Source organism: Silene latifolia, chromosome X, assembly GCF_048544455.1.
Source record: "Silene latifolia isolate original U9 population chromosome X, ASM4854445v1, whole genome shotgun sequence".
NCBI classification, from domain to species: domain Eukaryota; kingdom Viridiplantae; phylum Streptophyta; class Magnoliopsida; order Caryophyllales; family Caryophyllaceae; genus Silene; species Silene latifolia.
Genome location: NC_133537.1, coordinates 298209378 through 298227896, shown reverse-complemented (window position 1 = coordinate 298227896; position 18519 = coordinate 298209378). Strand labels below are relative to the sequence as shown.

Genomic DNA, 18519 nt, shown 5'->3' with positions numbered 1-18519 from the left:
ACACCGAAATCGCTCATCGGATTCTACTTGAGAATTCATGACGTTTCTATTATGGCTCACCAACCAATCATCATGCTCTTATGCATATGATTCAAAATTGGACATGTACATGATTATTCTAATGGCGGAAACATTAGTTATGGATAATCATGAGATCAACCATTCTCGTGTTCAATGAACTACCATGATCGCTAATGGTAATTCCATTTTCATTCATATGAATATCCTATGTATATGTTGATACAATGTGTATCTCTTTAATACTAATCCAACATCCCATGATGTAATTGGATTCATCATTGTCCATTTTCATCCAGAATTGAAAACTCAAAAGCTTCTTTATGAAAGAAGGTATTAGCTCGTCATTCTTTAATGAGTAATGAGTTTTATACATTCAAGGATGATAGCTCCCACTAAATTCCATGTCTTCACATGAGAATTTCCTAACTCCCACTCAATTCAACATATTTCGAAATTGACTTCTCAATCGAAATTTGTCAAGGATATAAATATAAATTGCTTTGCCAAGTTACTAGGATAAAACCATATATGTTCCCATCATATCCTTTCAAAAAACCTATTTTGAAGTGGTCTCATCTCAACCTTACGGAAAGAGATTTTTAAATCTCTAACACACTCATGTCATAATGATGTGTAGTAATGTCATTATTCAAATATAAACAATATCTAGAATACGTCCTTCGGAATACTCTTTCGGAAGGAGGATTAACCATTTCCTAGCGAGGTTAAGCAATGACATTTGCGTGGTTAAAACGTTGGCTATTGAAGATATCGGAATATCAATCTTTGCAACTTAATCTTGATCATAACTAGTATGTTTCTATGATTCATTTAGGCTCTTAAGTAAAACTCATGATTGAAACTATTTGGTCAAAATTTATCATATAGAACTTAGTCAAAACTTGTTAAGACTTTACATTAGTCATTTTTATCCAAAACTTCTTTTGGTCTCCTCGTGTAGTTATTTTGAGAATTTACTCTTATGATTACTACACTTGGTCTCATTAGTTATATAGAACTAACTTGAGACCATAGATCTCATCTATTTGGTATACTATGTAAATAGATATACCTTTATTCAAATCATTTTCTCTTGTGTAGATCTACATTTACACAAGTACACAATTTTATCTTGCCTTGTGTGTTGTGTCCTCATTTTTCTCCCACTCTATCTTTAGAATAAATACACTATATATTCAAAGATAGCATATGAGACACTAATCAATGATGTTGAAGTATAAGGAGAACTATCTCATAGACAGACTAATAGTAATTGATTTCATGTGTGTACTTGGTGATTGACATACCTTTAAGAGAGTTCATAGACTCAAAATTACTTCATAAATGATCATACACAAGCCTTAAGCATGTGGACATATAATGAAACCCGTCATTATAATTGTCTATTAGATCACCTTTAAGTGAATGATCTTATGTTTCAAAACGCAAGCATTTAAAGATGAATTTTAGAACATTAAAAGGATAAATGATAAAACGGGTGACTTGGGTTGCAAACCAAGTCACTATCATCCAAAATACAACTCATTATCCAAAATACTTTTCCATGTCGAACACGGAAACTCAAAGTTCTAGAATCCAAAACATAACTTAAAATAAGACAATGAAAAACAAAGCTCCATAAAAGCTATCCTTAGCTTCTCCATGGTTTCTCATGCTTGTTTTTCTTTTCCCTTGTCTTTGCTTGGTGGAGGCCCTATTTACAATAAAAAGGGAGATACATTATCACAACTTTGCATCATAATACCATAGTTGAATTTAGAAACATAAAAGAAGGTTAGTCATTTACCTCTTTGGAGTGATCTTTCCAACTTTGATATCACCAAGGTATTTGGAACAATTCCTCTTCCAATGTCCCATGCCATTACAATAATGGCATTTGTCAAGAGGACCCTTCTTGACTTTGGAGGTGCTAGCTTCACAAGACTTAGCTTTGGTGAATGTGGGAGCTTGCTTTTTACCCTTTCTTGCACTCTTCTTGAACTTCCCCTTACTCTTTGTGCTTATGTTAAGCACATCCTTGGGAGGGTTCACATTTAACCCCATGTCCCTCTCGGCTTGCACAAGTAACTTGTGCAACTCCTCAAGAGACACGTCCTTGTCTTGCATGTTGAAATTCACCCGGAATTGCACATATGCCTTGACTTTAGACAAGGAGTGTAGAATCCTATCTACGATGAGTTCTTTGGGGATTTCAACCTTTTGAATTTTCAAGGTCTCGACAAGCTCCATGAGTTTGAGCACATGAGGGCTAACCTTTTGGCCCTCTTTGAAGTCGAGATCAAAGAATGCCGCGGCCGCCTCATATTGGACGATCCGTGGAGTTTGTGAAAACATGGTCACAAGTTTGGAGTAAATCTCATTAGCATTGCCCATTTTGAAGGCTCTCCTTTGGAGTTCCGCCTCCATCGCAAATATTAATACATTTTTCATTGCGGCGGACTCCTTTTGGTAAGCCTCATAGGCTTCCCTAGTGGCCGCGGTGGACCTAGCGGAGGGTTCGGGTGGAGAGGCCTCGGTAAGGTAACGAAGCTTGTCGTCACCCTCGGCGGCTAATTTGAGTTGGGCATCCCACTCGGAGAAATTTGACCCATTCTTTTCAAGTTTACATCGATCCATAAAGGATCGGAGCCAAGATGAAGTAGCGAGTGGTGTAGCATTAGGAGTTGGTGTTGCCATTTGTTATGAATAAGAAGTGGTCTACAAAACAAAATATAAGGAGTAAAACATTTGTCGTTTTAATTATACTCGTAAAAATGAATGATTTAAACAAGTTTTATGCATTTTTCTAGTGACCTCTACCCAACTAGAATAAATGATTCCAAGTCCCAAATTCATATCGACTTAGGCACGGGGTAGCCGATGAAACCCTCATCAATATAACTCGGTGGATTAACCTTTTAATCGATTCTACTTTTAGAACTCTTGGTCGATAAAATTACTCTAATATTTATCTATAGCCCAAAACACATCAATAAGGGCACGGGGTAGCCGATGAAACCCTTATCAATTACTTTTGTTGAGTTCAATCCAAATTTCGAATAAATGTGTCCATTATCCAAACCCACATTAACTTAGGCACGGGGTAGCCGATGAAACCCTCATCAACATGAATTCGGTGGATTAGACATTTATCACCCACTTCCCCTACGTAACAAGGTTTGTACCCCGGGGTAGCCGAGTGCACTCCCTCATGAAATAGGTTTTCATGGTTTCTACTATTTGGTAAGGCTATGTCTCAATTGATAGTTTTAGCGAGAGGTCATGTCAATTTATTATTTATCACGTTATAAGTGAACTAAAGCGGTGAACTACGATAATTCTAATTGACACGGTCGATAAACTCGATAAAATAAGGATGCATGTTTAGTTATGGCGATTTAGCGATGCATGTGACATAAAATAAAATGCAAGCATAAAGATAAATAAATCCTAGTATGGCCTTTCCTAAAATAGAAAAACTATTAATCTATTACATATTCGGAAACCAACTCCATTGGTCCCTTGAACTTCGGTTGTGGCACACATCTCGAGGTAACACCGTCTTTATGTATCGCCATTCTTGAAGAAATCCGTCTTTTGGAACTCCGGAATGAATAAAATTACATAATAAATTACATAATTTCCTATTTATACATTTGTAACTAAAATAAAATAAATCTATTAAATTACAAAACGGTGATACGAGATCACAATAAAAATTACAACCGAATCGATATTCCCATATATTTCGGGAAATACCAATTAAAATCTAAGGCCATACTAAGTAAAATTACATAATTAAAATTTACATAAATTAAAATTATGACAATCATAAAGAAAATGCAGCATTATAATATGTATGAACATGCTCAATTTTTATGCTAAATCGCCTTTTAATTAGCCAATATCGTATATTACTCGGTTTTTACGGATTTGCGTGATTTCAACATTTTATAATCACAAAAATACATAAACTCATATTTATGCATAAGTTAATTACCCTAACCTCTTAGGACTCAAAATATAGTCTTCACTAATAATTTGACCATAATTAACTTTTATTTACAAAATTGTTCATAAATGGACCAAAAATTACAAAATAAGCTATTAAACTTCAAATAAATCCAACAATTCCAAATAAATTCAAAATTTGAAATTTAAATTCATGAACATTCTGGAAAAATTCCATGACACTCATAATGTTCAAAATTTTAGGTTAAAATTTCGAAAATTTTCCGGAAAAACAATGTTGCGGTTTATCAATTTATAATAAAATAATCATAAAAACATGGAAAAATTATTTTCATTAACTTTTCAATTTTAGATCTGAAAAATATAATAAAATGCAACATTAGACGTTTTTCCTAAGTCATAGATTATGTTTTATTAATTTTTCACTAATAATGTCACTATTTATGCTATTTTTCTTCAAAAATTCATAAATCATGCTAAAAGACTTCTTTATAGCCAATTATTTTACACACATCTTGTAAAATTGCATGTGACAACATATTAATTTTCTATGACCAGATTCGAAATTTAACTCATATTAACCTATTTTTCTCTTAAATCCGAATTTAATGATGAAAAATTCATTTTTCGAGCATAACAAGTCCAAAAATTATGAAAATTTACAGGTTATCTCAAAATAATATATGTAACAACATATCCAAAAACCAAGTGAAAATTCGAAGTATAGCTATTTTTAGACCAAAAATGACATTTTTACTCATAAAATCACATTTAAATGCCATTATTGTAAATTATGAACAATAAAAATCCGAAAAATTAACCAAAATATCCTAAAACACTTTAGGACCAGAAATATTAACATGCATGTAATAATTTCGTGATATATCATAATAACACAAATTTTACAAGTTTTATTTTGTTATTCATATAACTCGGAAAAACTTTTAACCAATTTGCATGCAAACAACCGTGTCTCTGATACCAATTGAAGGAAATGAAGATTCATATACATGTTAACATACTCTTATATGTCTAAATAATTTGTCATAAAATTAATTACGGATCTTATGCATGCAAACAATAATATAAATATAGGAGAAATCATGTCCTTACATAGTAGATTTCGGCTATTAGGGCACAAGAGAGATCACCTTTCTCTTCTTGTTCTTGAGCTTTTCCAATGGAAGAATAAAGATCTAAGTGTAAGATCTCTCCCTATGTATTATACCCAAGGCTTAACACTTAATCTAATTAATATTACAATACTAGTATAATATTAATTTTAGTAGAAAATTGAACCAAAAACTTTTATAAAACTCTTATAAATTTCGGTTTTTAAGAGAGAAGAAGAGAGGATTTTTCTTCTCACTAGAACTTGTGTTTTTGGATGAGTGAATTGGAATGGAAATAATACACTACCTTTAGTATATTATTAGGCAAAATTAAAGAAAAACAATGATCACATTTGCTTCCCCAAAACCGTGTAAGAGGAGCTTTAGGGTGAGCCAATGCATGGAGAAATTGTTCTTCACAAGGAACAATAGGCTTGCATGGCTAGGTTTCCTTTTAATCATTGTGTTTTCCACTAATTACAAGCAACATATAATTAGTATAAACCCTTCTAATTTTCGGCCCATTCTATAATATGGATTCCATATTATTTTTGTCAATTGTCTATGTGTTACATGTCACATGTCACATATATTTGTTATGTATTTTTTAACATATTAAAAAACAACGTATTAATAAAATACGTCACATACAAAAATTGACCTAGTAATTTCATATTTACTTGTGCCAAAAATTTTACCAATTTATAAATCACAACTGATTGTATTTATAACAATTCATTCAATTTAATTGTTACATTAAACAATTATTTCATCCGAGTAATGATACAATTCAATTACTCAGACCGTATCTCATTTAATCACATTTCAATTTGATACGTAAATTTTACTTCCAAAATCGTCCGTCAATTTTCAAGTAATTTAATTAACTCGTAACATTATACGATTAATTAAATAATCAATTAAGAGTATTGCCCTTTAGGTATGACCTAGGGGGTCAACTGATCACCACCGTCACACGACAGTAATGTCAAACTCTAGTCAGCCAATCATTACCGATATATGTTGACCAGTTGACAGTAACAATATTACTTCCCAATTGTATTCATTTTAATGAGACTTAAACATGTGATCATCATGATCAACAGTCGTGATCACATTATTGTCGGAGGACACATATTCCAACAGATAGGCTATCGCACACCTTTGCAAAAATAATTTTACTAGACACAAATTAATGTAGCAATAGGGGTCGAACACAAGGAGACGGGAATTGCGCTATGGAAATATTTCTATCAAGGTCGATTACGTTTGTTTTGGTTTGTTAGTTGGTTTGTTGATTAGCAAATATAAAGTGATGTAAACTATATGATAAAAGGAGTCTAGGGGAGTTGGATCACACATGCAATTGTAAATATATATTCATGGTAAACTCGGTAATCATAACATTGTCAATTGTTTAGGCTTAAAGACACCCACCTCACGATATTAGTGTCAACCATAGACCGGGTCCTAGAGAAACTCTCGTTTATGACTAGGTCGTCCAACTACACATGCTTAGTCTAATCCGATTCCGTGCCTCTCGACTTATAGAACGAATTAACAAACTTAATCAATGATTATGGCCACTAAACAAAGATTAAACGTGATGATGCAAACATGTGATAGAAACAATTAGACAATATTATATCAACCTAATTTATCATTTTACATATATTAGATTTTGCATGGCTTCCCTAGTCCCTAGACTAAGGAAATTTAGGTACTCATATTAAAATGTAAACTACAAACTTTGATATAAGAAATGATAGACATGTTTATAGAAATGATATAAACTAAATGATGAAACATAAAATGTAATGTTAAACTAATGTGATATAATAAAAGTACTAATGATAAACTATGTGATAACTAAAATAGAAATGTAAACTAATAAACTAGAATTAGAATTACCGTAATGGAAATGGAATTTAGAAAATAGAACTTGCAAAGAAGAACATATGAGAACCAAATGCTTGAGTATATAAATAACCAAATGTTTGATAACCAAATGCTTAACAATATTGAAAATACAAATGAAAACTAAGAGAGAATTTTTGCTTAAGGCTAAATGAGAGTGAAATAGTGTATGAAAGACGTAAAGAAGATATCCCTAATGACGGATTAAGGCCCCTATTTATAGTAAAATAGGGGCAAAACGTAAAAGTCCAACAAGGGGTCAACCCCGATCGGGGTTGCCAGCCCCGATCGGGGGCGTGGGTTTCCGGCCATTCTTCTTCAACTCTTGCTTTAATGCTCCAAAGAATCCCATGCAACGTAATTAAGCCTCCTTAATCACCCGGTTAAATATGATATTTAGCTTCTTAAGACCTTCCAAAGAGCATCCTAAGTTGAGCATCTTATGTAGAATTTTGTGTACTTGTAATGTGGGCTTCATTTTGTAATTTAATTAGCATTCCACATTTCACATTTCTTCATGCTTGGCCTTGGAATTTCTTCTATGGTCCATTTAGCTTTCATACCTAGCCATATATTCTAGTGTTTGCAAATGTGATAGGAAAAAGTCTCTAAATGTTTAGATTCCTACAAAATGTAACAAATACAAACAATACACCTAGAATACAAAATTAGCTCACAAATATACTAATTAAAGTATGATATACAATCAAAACCGAGCTCAAATGAGGGGTAAAAGTATATATAAAATGAACACATCAAATTCACCCAAGCTAAACTCTTGCTTGTCCCCAAGCAAGAAACCATATCCCATCAATTGCAATATCCTAAAACAAGCTAAGCATAATGATTCAAAACCCGAGACAACATGGGCATAAGGAATAACGCAAAAACATGGATGAGATTTATATGACGGCGTAGCATGAAAGACTTTGAACGGACCTTTAAGCTCTTGCATGATCTGTTGACTAATGGACTCTCACAATGCAATCAAACTCATTTGTATGTGAAAGGACATTTTTGTGAAAACACTCACTTATCCTCGACTCATGAGAATGTGCCCGCAATCTAATATGGTAAATATTTCAAAACTACAAGCCAAAAACAATCATATGCAAGCATGATAAAGAAGCCAAATGGGTAAGAAGAAGGATAAAAGACATGGGTAGAAAGGAGAACAAATGAATTATGGAAATGTGGAGCTTAAGTTAAGCTAGCAACTATCCAAAATGTAAGGATGCTCAATCCCGAAACTAATCCAATATTGTAATGCAAACCATAAGAAAATTCTCCAAAAGATGATAATAAAATATGAGAATTCTTACATCAACTTCTTTTTTTTTTTTTCATTTCAAACCATACTTTTTTTTTTTTTAACTTCATGCTTTTTTTTTCTTTCTTTTTTTTCATCTTTTCTTTTCTTTCTTTTCATCATTTTTCATTTTTTTTCCAATTCTTTCTTTTTCATTTTTTCTCTTTTTCTCATTTCTTTTTCAAGAGCATTACGACCAAGCTCACAATGATATTTCAAAATAAAACAAATCCCAAATGAGCACCCAAATGAGCACCCAAACACAACTAATCAAAGCTACTAGCTCAACAAGGTAGGCAATTTTATATGTAACTAGGGATCAATTTTGTGAAGGGTTCAAAAAGGCAAATTTAATCATGTGAATGGCTCCAAAATGCTAACAACATATGAATGCATGCTTATAAAGAGATGAAATGAAGACCATACTTGTGCGTTTTGATTAAACACACACTATAAGGAGACCTACACTCACCTAAGAGAGACCGGATATGGATGTGTTGGTCCAAAGAGGTTCTACCTTACCAATTTTTTAGCTTGCCAATAGTCAAGATCAAGCCTATTCGGTTCATTTTCCATCTCCCACCTACTATGTCAAGACATCCCCATAAAGCAATTATCCCATCATAAAAGAATAAATCATTAGCTTTAAGCTATCATTAGGATAAACAAGAGGGAAAGTAGGCCAAAAGCAAGCAAAAAACACACAATTTCTCTCAAAATTTTCAAATTTTCTACATGAAAACTACACTACAATGCAAATGCAATCCCCCCCCCAAGCTAAACACAACATTGTCCTTAATGTGCCAACAATTAGATTACCCAACTAAACCATAAAAATGGCTCAAAGCACATAAACAAGAAGAACAAGAGGTCATATTTAATGGGTTGTGAGAAATAAACTAAAGCACAAAGCAAAGAAAACTTACTAGACTAGCTAGCCTCCCCCCAAACAAGTATGTATACGGGGGACTCTTCCTTCATCATTCATGAAAAGGGCCAAAAATTGAACCCCTTCCTTCTTTTCTTCTTCTTACCACTCCCACTTCCGGATGCTTCACCTTGTTGACCACTCCCACTAGAATAATCCTCTTGGAGAGGAGTGACATACTCACCAATATTTTGGCCACTACCAAGACCATCACCATAGCTACTATAACCTTGGTAACCACCATAGCCACCATACCCTCCATATCCTCCATGTAATGCCTCAACTCCATAATCCGAACCACAAAAATCCGGACCGGGAGCATATGTAGTAAAAGTACCTGCATCATTGTTAGGAGGAGGGGAAGGAGGAGAAAATCCACCCGGGGGATAAGTATAAAATGAAGTGTGTGGCCCCTAGGGTTAGATTACACCTTGCCTAGCAAAATGATCATATATGGGATGCAATGCAAGCCTTTGGTCATCACGAATTGTATTAACACTTAAGCTTAAGTCTCGCATCATATCCATCATTCTAGACTAGAGGGAGAATGAAGACTAGAGGTGGAATGGCGTGATGAGAGGATTGACCTCCCTCACGCCGCTCAACGGTGGTACGTGTCTCACCTCGTAAAGGTAAGTGATAAATAGGTCTAGTAAAAGGGGCACTCCCATGATAGGGCTTGGTGTGGACTAAGGCCTTAATTTCTTTTTTCTCTTCCGGTAGACTAATGGAGTCTTGTCTACCTATTTTCTAAACCATGTTAGGGTGAGAATCCCTAAACCAATTGCAAGATAGGAAGTATTCATAGTCAAGTCCAACCCCTTTTTCCTTGGTGATAAGTAATGGTCTCAATTCGGTGGTCTCTTGGTTGAAGTGGCATAAGTGTTGAGCAATTTTTGTAACCAAACCTCCTAAGACAATTGAATTATTTTTTGGGTTACATTGCTTGGTCAAGTGTACCGCAAAGTGGTAGGGGATATTGACCCCCCATTTATCATCACCATTGACATTAAGAAAGGCACCCAAAATCTCAACCTCAATTTTCCTCACCGAATGAGGCTCATTTCTCCCAAATAAAGTCCACCCCATAAACCTTTGCCAAACACGAATGTCGGGGTAGTGAATGTATTGGTGAGGGACATGGTCCCAATATTTAAAAGGGAAGTGAGAAATGGAATTCCATGTAAGAACCGGGTTGTAAGACTCGGGTGATTCAATGGGCAAGTCTTTATGGGGTAACTGGAAAATGTTAGCAAAATCAGCAAGGTCCAATCTATGATCATTATTAAACAACCGAAAAGTCACAAAAAGTATAAAACCTTCTTTTTTCGACCTATGAAACTCAAAAGAGCTCAAGAACTCAAGTGTGAGTTCGGGAAAGGTCTTATAGTCCATGGTGTAACAATGCTTCATACCAAGATTCTTAAACAATGCCTTAACATTCTTTTTTTATACCAATATTATTTAAAGAAGCTTGATTAATGAACTTAGTCGGTTTCATACCTTTGTTGCTAAGATGACCCAATTGTCCCACTGCTTTTTGCAATTAAAGATTACTCCGGGAAAACTCGGATCATTCCATTCCGGTACATCTTCCATTTGAACATCCTCCGCAGCCCGGGAGGATTCCGCCTCACCTCTTCTCCTCTTAGAAGCACCTTGGGTAGGAGGTCTTCTTAGTGCCATTTTTCTGAAATTTAAGACAAAAATTCATCTTTAAGGCAAATCAAAATCCATCCAAATAGACATAATAGAACAAATTAGTTACCTAATTCATACTATAAATATGAATAGAGCATAATACCATCAATTTCTAGTACAAATAAGCATAAAATCAATTTCCCCCAATTTGAGTTAGGGTTTGATAAACTAGATGAAATTGATTAAATTGGATGAAAACAAAGAGAAAAGAGAGGAAAACTTACTTAATGATGATAAATGATAAATGATGAATGATTCTTGCAAAATGATGAAGAAATAGATGTTTTGTTGTGGAAGGTGAAATAGGCTAACCTCCGGAGGAGAGCGTAGCATTATGTGGGAGTATAACCCACCAAGAAAGTCACAAGAAAAGATAAATATGGTGGTGGTACGAGTAGACCACAACAATTTAAGGTTGCCAAGAAAAGAAGCGTAAGGTGAGTAGACCTAGGGAACGGGCCGGTTCGAGTTGTCCGGGTTTGGCAGAATTTAGGCTGGACTAAGTCGAGTCGGGTCATTTCGCGTTCATGTTATTTTTGGGTATGTTATTTTCAAGTCAATTATTTGGAGAGAATGGTCAGTTTGCGATAATAAACCTTCGGGTCGGGTTAAATAGGGCAAGCCAATTTAGGTTTTGGTCATATTTGGGTCCTCAATTCGGGTTCGGGTTGAGTTTTTTTGGATCGGGCCATTCGGGTCGTTTAGTTTTGCTAGGTCTAATAGTGAAGGTAAGAGCACTCTTTAGAATAAGAGAGGGCTGATGAGAAACTTTTGAAGGAGCAAAATTTAAACTCATTGTCATAAACGTTCGAAGAGGCATTGACTATAATGAAGGACATCAAACAGGTGTTTAAGGAAAGAATGGATCTAAGAAGTCCAAGGGTGTACAGTGTACCACGTATATTATAGTCATTATCATACTTTAGTTACAAAGATGCAAAGAGAGAAGACGTGTACTGTGTACATATTGTATGTATGTAAAACATGCAATGTTAAATTAATTAAAACACAAATGAATTGTCATTTTTGTTTTGCTTTATCAATAAAACCTCTCAAAACTACTATCTAAAGAAAAAAATGCGTTATCAAAATGTCAATTAGTTTACCTTATAAAATCATATGTTCAATCAATAATGATCGTTAATCAAATTATAAGCAATAAAATTGTTCTACTCTCCCTTTTACACAAAAAAAGACTAAAACGTTTACACATTATACATTTAACCAATTATTTAGAATCTGTGCAACGCACAAGAAACATACTAGACACTAAAGTATTTATTTAGCTATACTTTGGAAAGTATTAATAGCAAATTTATCAATAAGTTGCACAATCTTAGGTACCAATTAATTAATCCTATGATCAATTATTTTAATAAAATTAGTATAGATCTAATCGAATTTAAGAGTAGTACCTATTAGCTATCCTAATTTCTAAGAAATAAAACATTTATTTAGTTATTCTTTCACATATAAACATATATCTATATACTAGACCTGAAACTTTAATGACTCATATCTCCATACATGTGCACGAGGATAGTGATGACTTCCTCGATACAAAAATCTCTTTCATGCTTAAGCGGATCGGAGACAATATCAATATCAAAGTTTTGTGTGATCCATCTTTAAATGTAATTGAACTTTTTTTTAATCAATTCAGCTAACTTCTACATACTACCAAACTATGACCATGTAAACCAATGTTTACGTACAATCTGTTTGTTCAAAAAACTAGTTGAGATCCCGTGCTAAAGCACGGCGTTTGTGAGGGTTAAATTAATTGAGTTTGTAAAAATTAAAAAAAATTACATAAATGAGTTGTAGTTATAATAGTATGTTGTAATGTACTGAATATAAGGTTAGTAAAAAAAAGGTTTACTATTCAAAGGACTTTTAGATTAAGTTATTTTTGGGTGAACCTATTTTTATTATTAAAAATAATGATAGCGGACTATTATGGACTAACATAATCTAATATAGGGTCAGTACTCTGTTATTATAAAGCGCATATTGACTTTATAACGGAAATATATATAAACAGTATACACACATCTAGAAGGACGATTTACAAACAATTAAAAATACTATTTACCCCTATATTCTTTTTTCTTTTATTTTTAATAGAAAAAATTGGAATTATTGATTCTTACTCCTTATCCTTTATTAAGAACAATCCATATTAATAAGGGTTAGCTAACTTTAAAAAAAAAAGGACAATTTATCTTAGAAAAAAAAAAAAGCAAATAAAATTAAAACCTTATCAACTCCAACCAACAACTTAAAAATGAACAAATTAGTATACTACGGTCTACGGGTATATTAAGCGTGAATAATGGCAGTGTTAAGCCTATTTTTAGTTGGAATTTGATTTGATTGTAATACTTTATTTTGTGGATGCAATCTTTAGTCAATCAATTAAAAGTCATAATTTTAATGTGAGTCTACTACAACATTGTATACCTTTAAGGGCATTTATCTAGTGGCAAATGTAGAAATGTCACCTTAGTTATACTTAAAGTGGCATTTAATGTGACAAATGATTTAAACGTTGCCAAAACATCACAAAATTTTTGCTCCGCGCGCATAATTTTGGCTTTACCGCTATTTCACCTAAATTATTTCATGATTTCCCTTTCAAAAAAACAAAAAACCCTAAATCAATTTTCCTGATCTATTTTCTCCCAAATACACCCAAACCCTAAATCAATTTTCTCGATCGGTGCTTTCATCCAGTTTTTTCTCGATCTATTAGCTATATTTATTATATCGTCTAATCATATCGGTGCTTTCATCCAGGTTTCTTCTTCTCTTCTTCATAATTGAATTGACATCTTAACTGCAGAAAGCTCGTTTGAATGCAGGTGCGTGTGACTCTCATGTTTGCGGCTTTCTTAATTCCACCAATATTAGGTAAAGATTGTGAAGTTTAAATACAAACCAGAAATTACTGTGGTTTAATAGTTGATGATGAGTGTAAACATCAAACTTCAAGCGCAAAGTAGTTGACGAATTCTCGATGATTTAATTTTAACCGGAAATTAGAAGTTTAATTAGAAGGTCGAAAACATTAATTGTCATAAGGAAATTTGTACGCTCAATTGAGATTTCATTTGTTGCACTTTAAAATCTTATTAATTTTATTTGTAGAATTCATAGTAGAATACGAATGATTTAAATAACAATTTGGTATTGCTTTGCCATCAGATGAATGATATTGCTTTGCCGTCTTAAATTTTTCAGATATTTCTTTTTGGTGAAATGTAAGTATATTATAAAAGAGATATCAAAGTACAAAATCCATATTAGATAATTACATTAGATTTTTCTTTTCTAACCAAGTTACATCCATGATCTTCATGTGTAGCCTATCCTTGCTTTTTAACCGCACCTTTATATCATTCAGGATCAAATTCGCCACCTTCACTGGCATTTGAATGGCCTTCTCCATTCTGCTCCTGTTCCTCTGCATCCACACCTGATACACAGCCCCCATCACCAAAGCTATTTGCACTCCCCTCTGAAGTTTAGTCCCATTTCTCTGGATGCACCATTCCATGACATCTGTGACAGGGAAGCAGCTCCCAGTGCACTGATTTATAGCCTGGATAACCTTCCTACTGTAAACACAAGCAAAGAATAAATGATGATGTGTTTCAGTAGTCTGCCCACAGAGCCAACATCTATCCTCTATATCCACCTCAAACATGATAAGTCTGGCATTAGTATGAAGTGCCTCATGTGCCCAAAGCCAACCCACAAAGTTATGCTTAGGGATACTCCAACTACTCCACACTATATTCCTCCATCTGACCTCTGGTTTAGCCCCCCTCAACCATTTATAGCAGCTCGAAGGAGTATATCCCTCAGGTCTGTGTTGCCATTTTCCATTTGAGTATCCTGCAGCTATCTCATTCTTCACTCCACATATGCGCCTCCATACCCAACTAGAGCTTGTACTAGGTTTGTAATCTAACCAACTCTTCCCCTTCAGGTAATTCGAGTTCACCCAGTGAACCCATATAGTATCCCTCTCTTCAAACACCCAGTCCACTAACCTGCCAACCAAAGCTTTGTTCCAAGTTTCCTGGTCTTTAAGGCCAAGGCCTCCTTCCTCCCTTGGTCTACAAATCTTGTCCCAAGCAACTAAAGGTGATTTCCTAAACTCAGCACTACCATCCCATAGGAAATTCCTACACACGGCTTCAACCTTATTAATGCCCCTTTTGGAAGAATGAATAAGGATGCCCAATAGGAACAAATATAAGTAAGCACAGACTGTACCAGTGTCAATCTGCCAGCATAAGTGAAATTCCTAGCACCATAGTTATGGATTCTGCTGCAAATCTTTTCCACTAAACGATCACAATCCTTTTTCCTGAGTCTTGTGGTCTGAATTGGCATACCTAGATATCTGAAGGGCAGCTCCCCTTCACTGAAGCCTGAGACACTTAATATATCCTACTTGAGTGAGTTAGAAACTCCACTGAAGTAAGCATTGGACTTTCTTGCACTGAACTTCAAGCTCGTGGCTTTGTAAAAGGTAGCAAATGACTTCAGAAGCAACATCATTGAACAGGCATCCCCTCTGCTGAACATTAAAACATCATCAGCAAACATTAGATTTGTAAGCTTCAAGTGCTTGTACATGGGATGATACCCAAATTCATACTTTGCTGCAGCATACTTGAGGGTCCTAGTCAGATACTCCATAGACAAAGTGAAGATAAGGGGTGAGAGGGGTCCCCTTGCCTCAGACCCCTCTTTCCAAGAAAGTACCCAAACATCTCTTCATTAATGGATAAGGAGAAAGAAGCAGTGGTGATACATTGCATCACCATACTTCTGAATTTAGTAGGGAATTTTAGCTTGATCAACAACTTATCCACAAACTCCCATTCCACAGTATCATACGCTTTTTGCAAATCTATCTTGAGCATACATCTAGGGGATGTTGAGGGTCTTTCATATAGTCTAATGAGATCCTGGAAAATCAGGATATTTTCCTGAATACTTCTCTGTTGAATAAACGCCCCTTGATTTTGATCAACAATCTGAGGTAGCACCCCTGCCAGTCTAGCACAAAGCAATTTGGAAATAATCTTGTATAGGATATTGCAGCAAGTTATAGGCCGAAATTGCATCACTGTCTGAGGTCTTTCACATTTTGGAATCAGAGTTAAATTAGTCGCATTTAACTGTTTTAGGAGCCTCCCATTTGTGAAAAAATCCATGACAGCAGATATGATATCAGGCCCTTGAAAAAATTTACTAGTGTAACCATCAGGTCCTGGGGATTTATTATCAGGGATAGCAAACAAAACATCTTTAATTTCAGCTGGGAAAACAGGTCTGAGTAGAACATCAGTGTGTGCTGCTGTACACTGTGGCCCTTGAGCAATAATACGCCTGTGTAATCTGGTTGTTTCCTTACTGGATCCCAACAAGTGCTGGTAGTAGCTAAGAAAAGCATCCTTTACTTGATCAACTTTATCACACATCTTCCCATTCATATTCTCAATCATAATTACTCGGTTTTGATTCCTTCTTTTCTTAACGGTATTGTGAAAATAAGCACTATTTGAATCTCCCTCCTTAATCCAAACACTTTTAGCTTTTTGATAGAGGAAACTTTCCTTAGCCAAACTCTTAAGCTTGAGCTCTTGGATAGCATCATACTCCTGTTGCACCAGCTGTTGATTAGTAGGATCACCCCGCAACTGCTTTTGCAATTCCTCTACCTCCTTCTGAAGGATATCAGCAGCCTTCTCAATATCATTGAACCCTTCTCTATTCAGCTGTTTCAGTCCAGGTTTGAGCTGCTTTAAATTTTTGACTACCCTGAAAAGAGGAGTACCAGCAACATCTCTATCCCAATAGCGTCTTATAGTAGGCAGGAAATTCTTAGAACATCCCCACATGTTAAAGTATTTGAAGCTGCTACGACTCTGAACACTGGTACTACTTCTGATTAAACATGGTGAATGATCATATAGTCCCTCAGGCAAAAATTGAGCATACAAATCAGGATAATGGTCACACCAGGCCCTATTAACAAGGAAACGATCCAGTCTACTGTAAATTCTCTCTTCAGGTCGCTGTTTATTGTTCCAAGTGTATAAGGAGCCTATTGCAGCTATATCCAACACCTCACATTCCTCAATGCATTTCCTAAAAGGTTCAATCTCAGCTGAACTTGTACTGCCACCAACCCTTTCACTGGATGAAAGAACACAATTAAAGTCCCCTGCTATAGCCCAAGGACCTTGGACCTGTGCAGCAAATTTCCTCAAGTAATCCCAAAGAGGAGCCCTCTCAAGTATTCCATTGAATGCATATACCATAGTCAGAAAGAAGACATTCTTATTTTGCAAAGATTCGACCTTCATGTGGATGAACTGAGCATTATACTCAATAAACTGAATTCTGAAAATCTTAGGCTGCCAAATCACCCAAATCCTCCCACCACTATGGTACCCATTATTAGTAGAGATGCACCAATCATTATTAAAACTATTTACAGCTCTAGCATAAGCCTTGCTTTTTATTTTTGTTTCCAATAAGCCAAATAAACCAACTCCTTTATTCTGTAAGAAATGATTAATACTTTTTTGTTTTCCTACTCTATTCATACCTCTTATATTCCAAAAACCCAAATTATCCATTTAACCTCGGGGGGGAAATAACATTACCATGAGTTATAGTCTTCCTCTTGGGGGGAGAAGACAATACCTCCTTGTACGAGTGTGTTCCAAACTCTTCTATGTGGTGTCCTTCATCTTTATCCCTTTGTTTGGTCAAGATAGAAAACCTCTTAACAGGTGTTTTGGTTACTGACCCATGCCTGATAGGTGCCGTATCAGACTGAACTGGTTGAGGCTTTTGCAGAGGATCGGTCTCCACAGTTGTCTTTTGAGTAATTGGCCTCCAGATTTTCTTAACCACTACAACACTCTTCTTATTATTCTCCCTTCTTTTACAGTGCTGCTGATCATGACCCATTCCTTGACATTTTGTGCACTTTACAGGCATCCACTCATATTCAACCTCCACCTGTACAACATTTCCATTTTCATCTTTGAAGAAGATCTTATTTGGAAGTTGTTGATCCACCTCCATTTCTACCATCACCCTCGCAAATCCCAATCTCGTCCTCTCCTCAGTTGCCAAATCACATTTCACATATTCTCCTATTAACTTAGCAATTTTAGGTAAACCCTTGCCCCAAAATTTTAAAGGCAATCTGTGTAGTCGTATCCATGTCGGGACCTTTTTCACATCCTCTTTTGACAATTCCAGATCTTTACTCCAAGGTCTCACAATCATTGGCTTATTGTCAAATAAGAAGTGCCCAGCCTGCAAAACCTTGTCCCTCATCTCCATAGATTTGAATCTTACAAGAAAGACTCCATTTGGCATAAATGAAATCTTATCGATGTTATATTTTGTCCAGATGCGCCTAATGAACCCCTCAATCACCTCCCATGGAGGATTGGCTCCTAGAATGAAACAGTACACCGCCTGGTACTAATGATTCACAAATCGGGAGAGATGTTTTT

General features: G+C 35.1%; 1 protein-coding gene across 1 annotated transcript; it reads right to left on the bottom strand.

The window, feature by feature from the left end:
• Window positions 1-9315: 9315 nt before the first annotated feature.
• Window positions 9316-18343, bottom strand: LOC141620360 (uncharacterized). The gene is made up of 7 exons (XM_074437254.1): window positions 17693-18343; window positions 15740-17547; window positions 15443-15656; window positions 14278-15254; window positions 10763-10949; window positions 10261-10498; window positions 9316-9596 (listed from the first exon to the last, which is right to left on the bottom strand). The coding sequence occupies exons 1-7, from the start codon at window positions 18341-18343 to the stop codon at window positions 9316-9318; spliced, it is 4356 nt and encodes a 1451-aa protein (XP_074293355.1).
• Between the last annotated feature and the right edge of the window lie 176 nt (window positions 18344-18519).

What these genes read in the sequence shown, in the direction of transcription:
- LOC141620360 (XM_074437254.1), bottom strand. Translation starts at nt 18,343, where the DNA reads ATGGAGATGAGGGACAAGGTTTTGCAGGCTGGGCACTTCTTATTTGAC. An exon ending in GGGTCATCTTAGCAACAAAG is followed by an intron (nt 10,499 to 10,762) that starts GTATGAAACCGA and finishes AACATTTTCCAG; the next exon opens with TTACCCCATAAAGACTTGCC. An exon ending in TGCCTTTCTTAATGTCAATG is followed by an intron (nt 9,597 to 10,260) that starts GTGATGATAAAT and finishes ACAATGATGCAG; the next exon opens with GTACTTTTACTACATATGCT.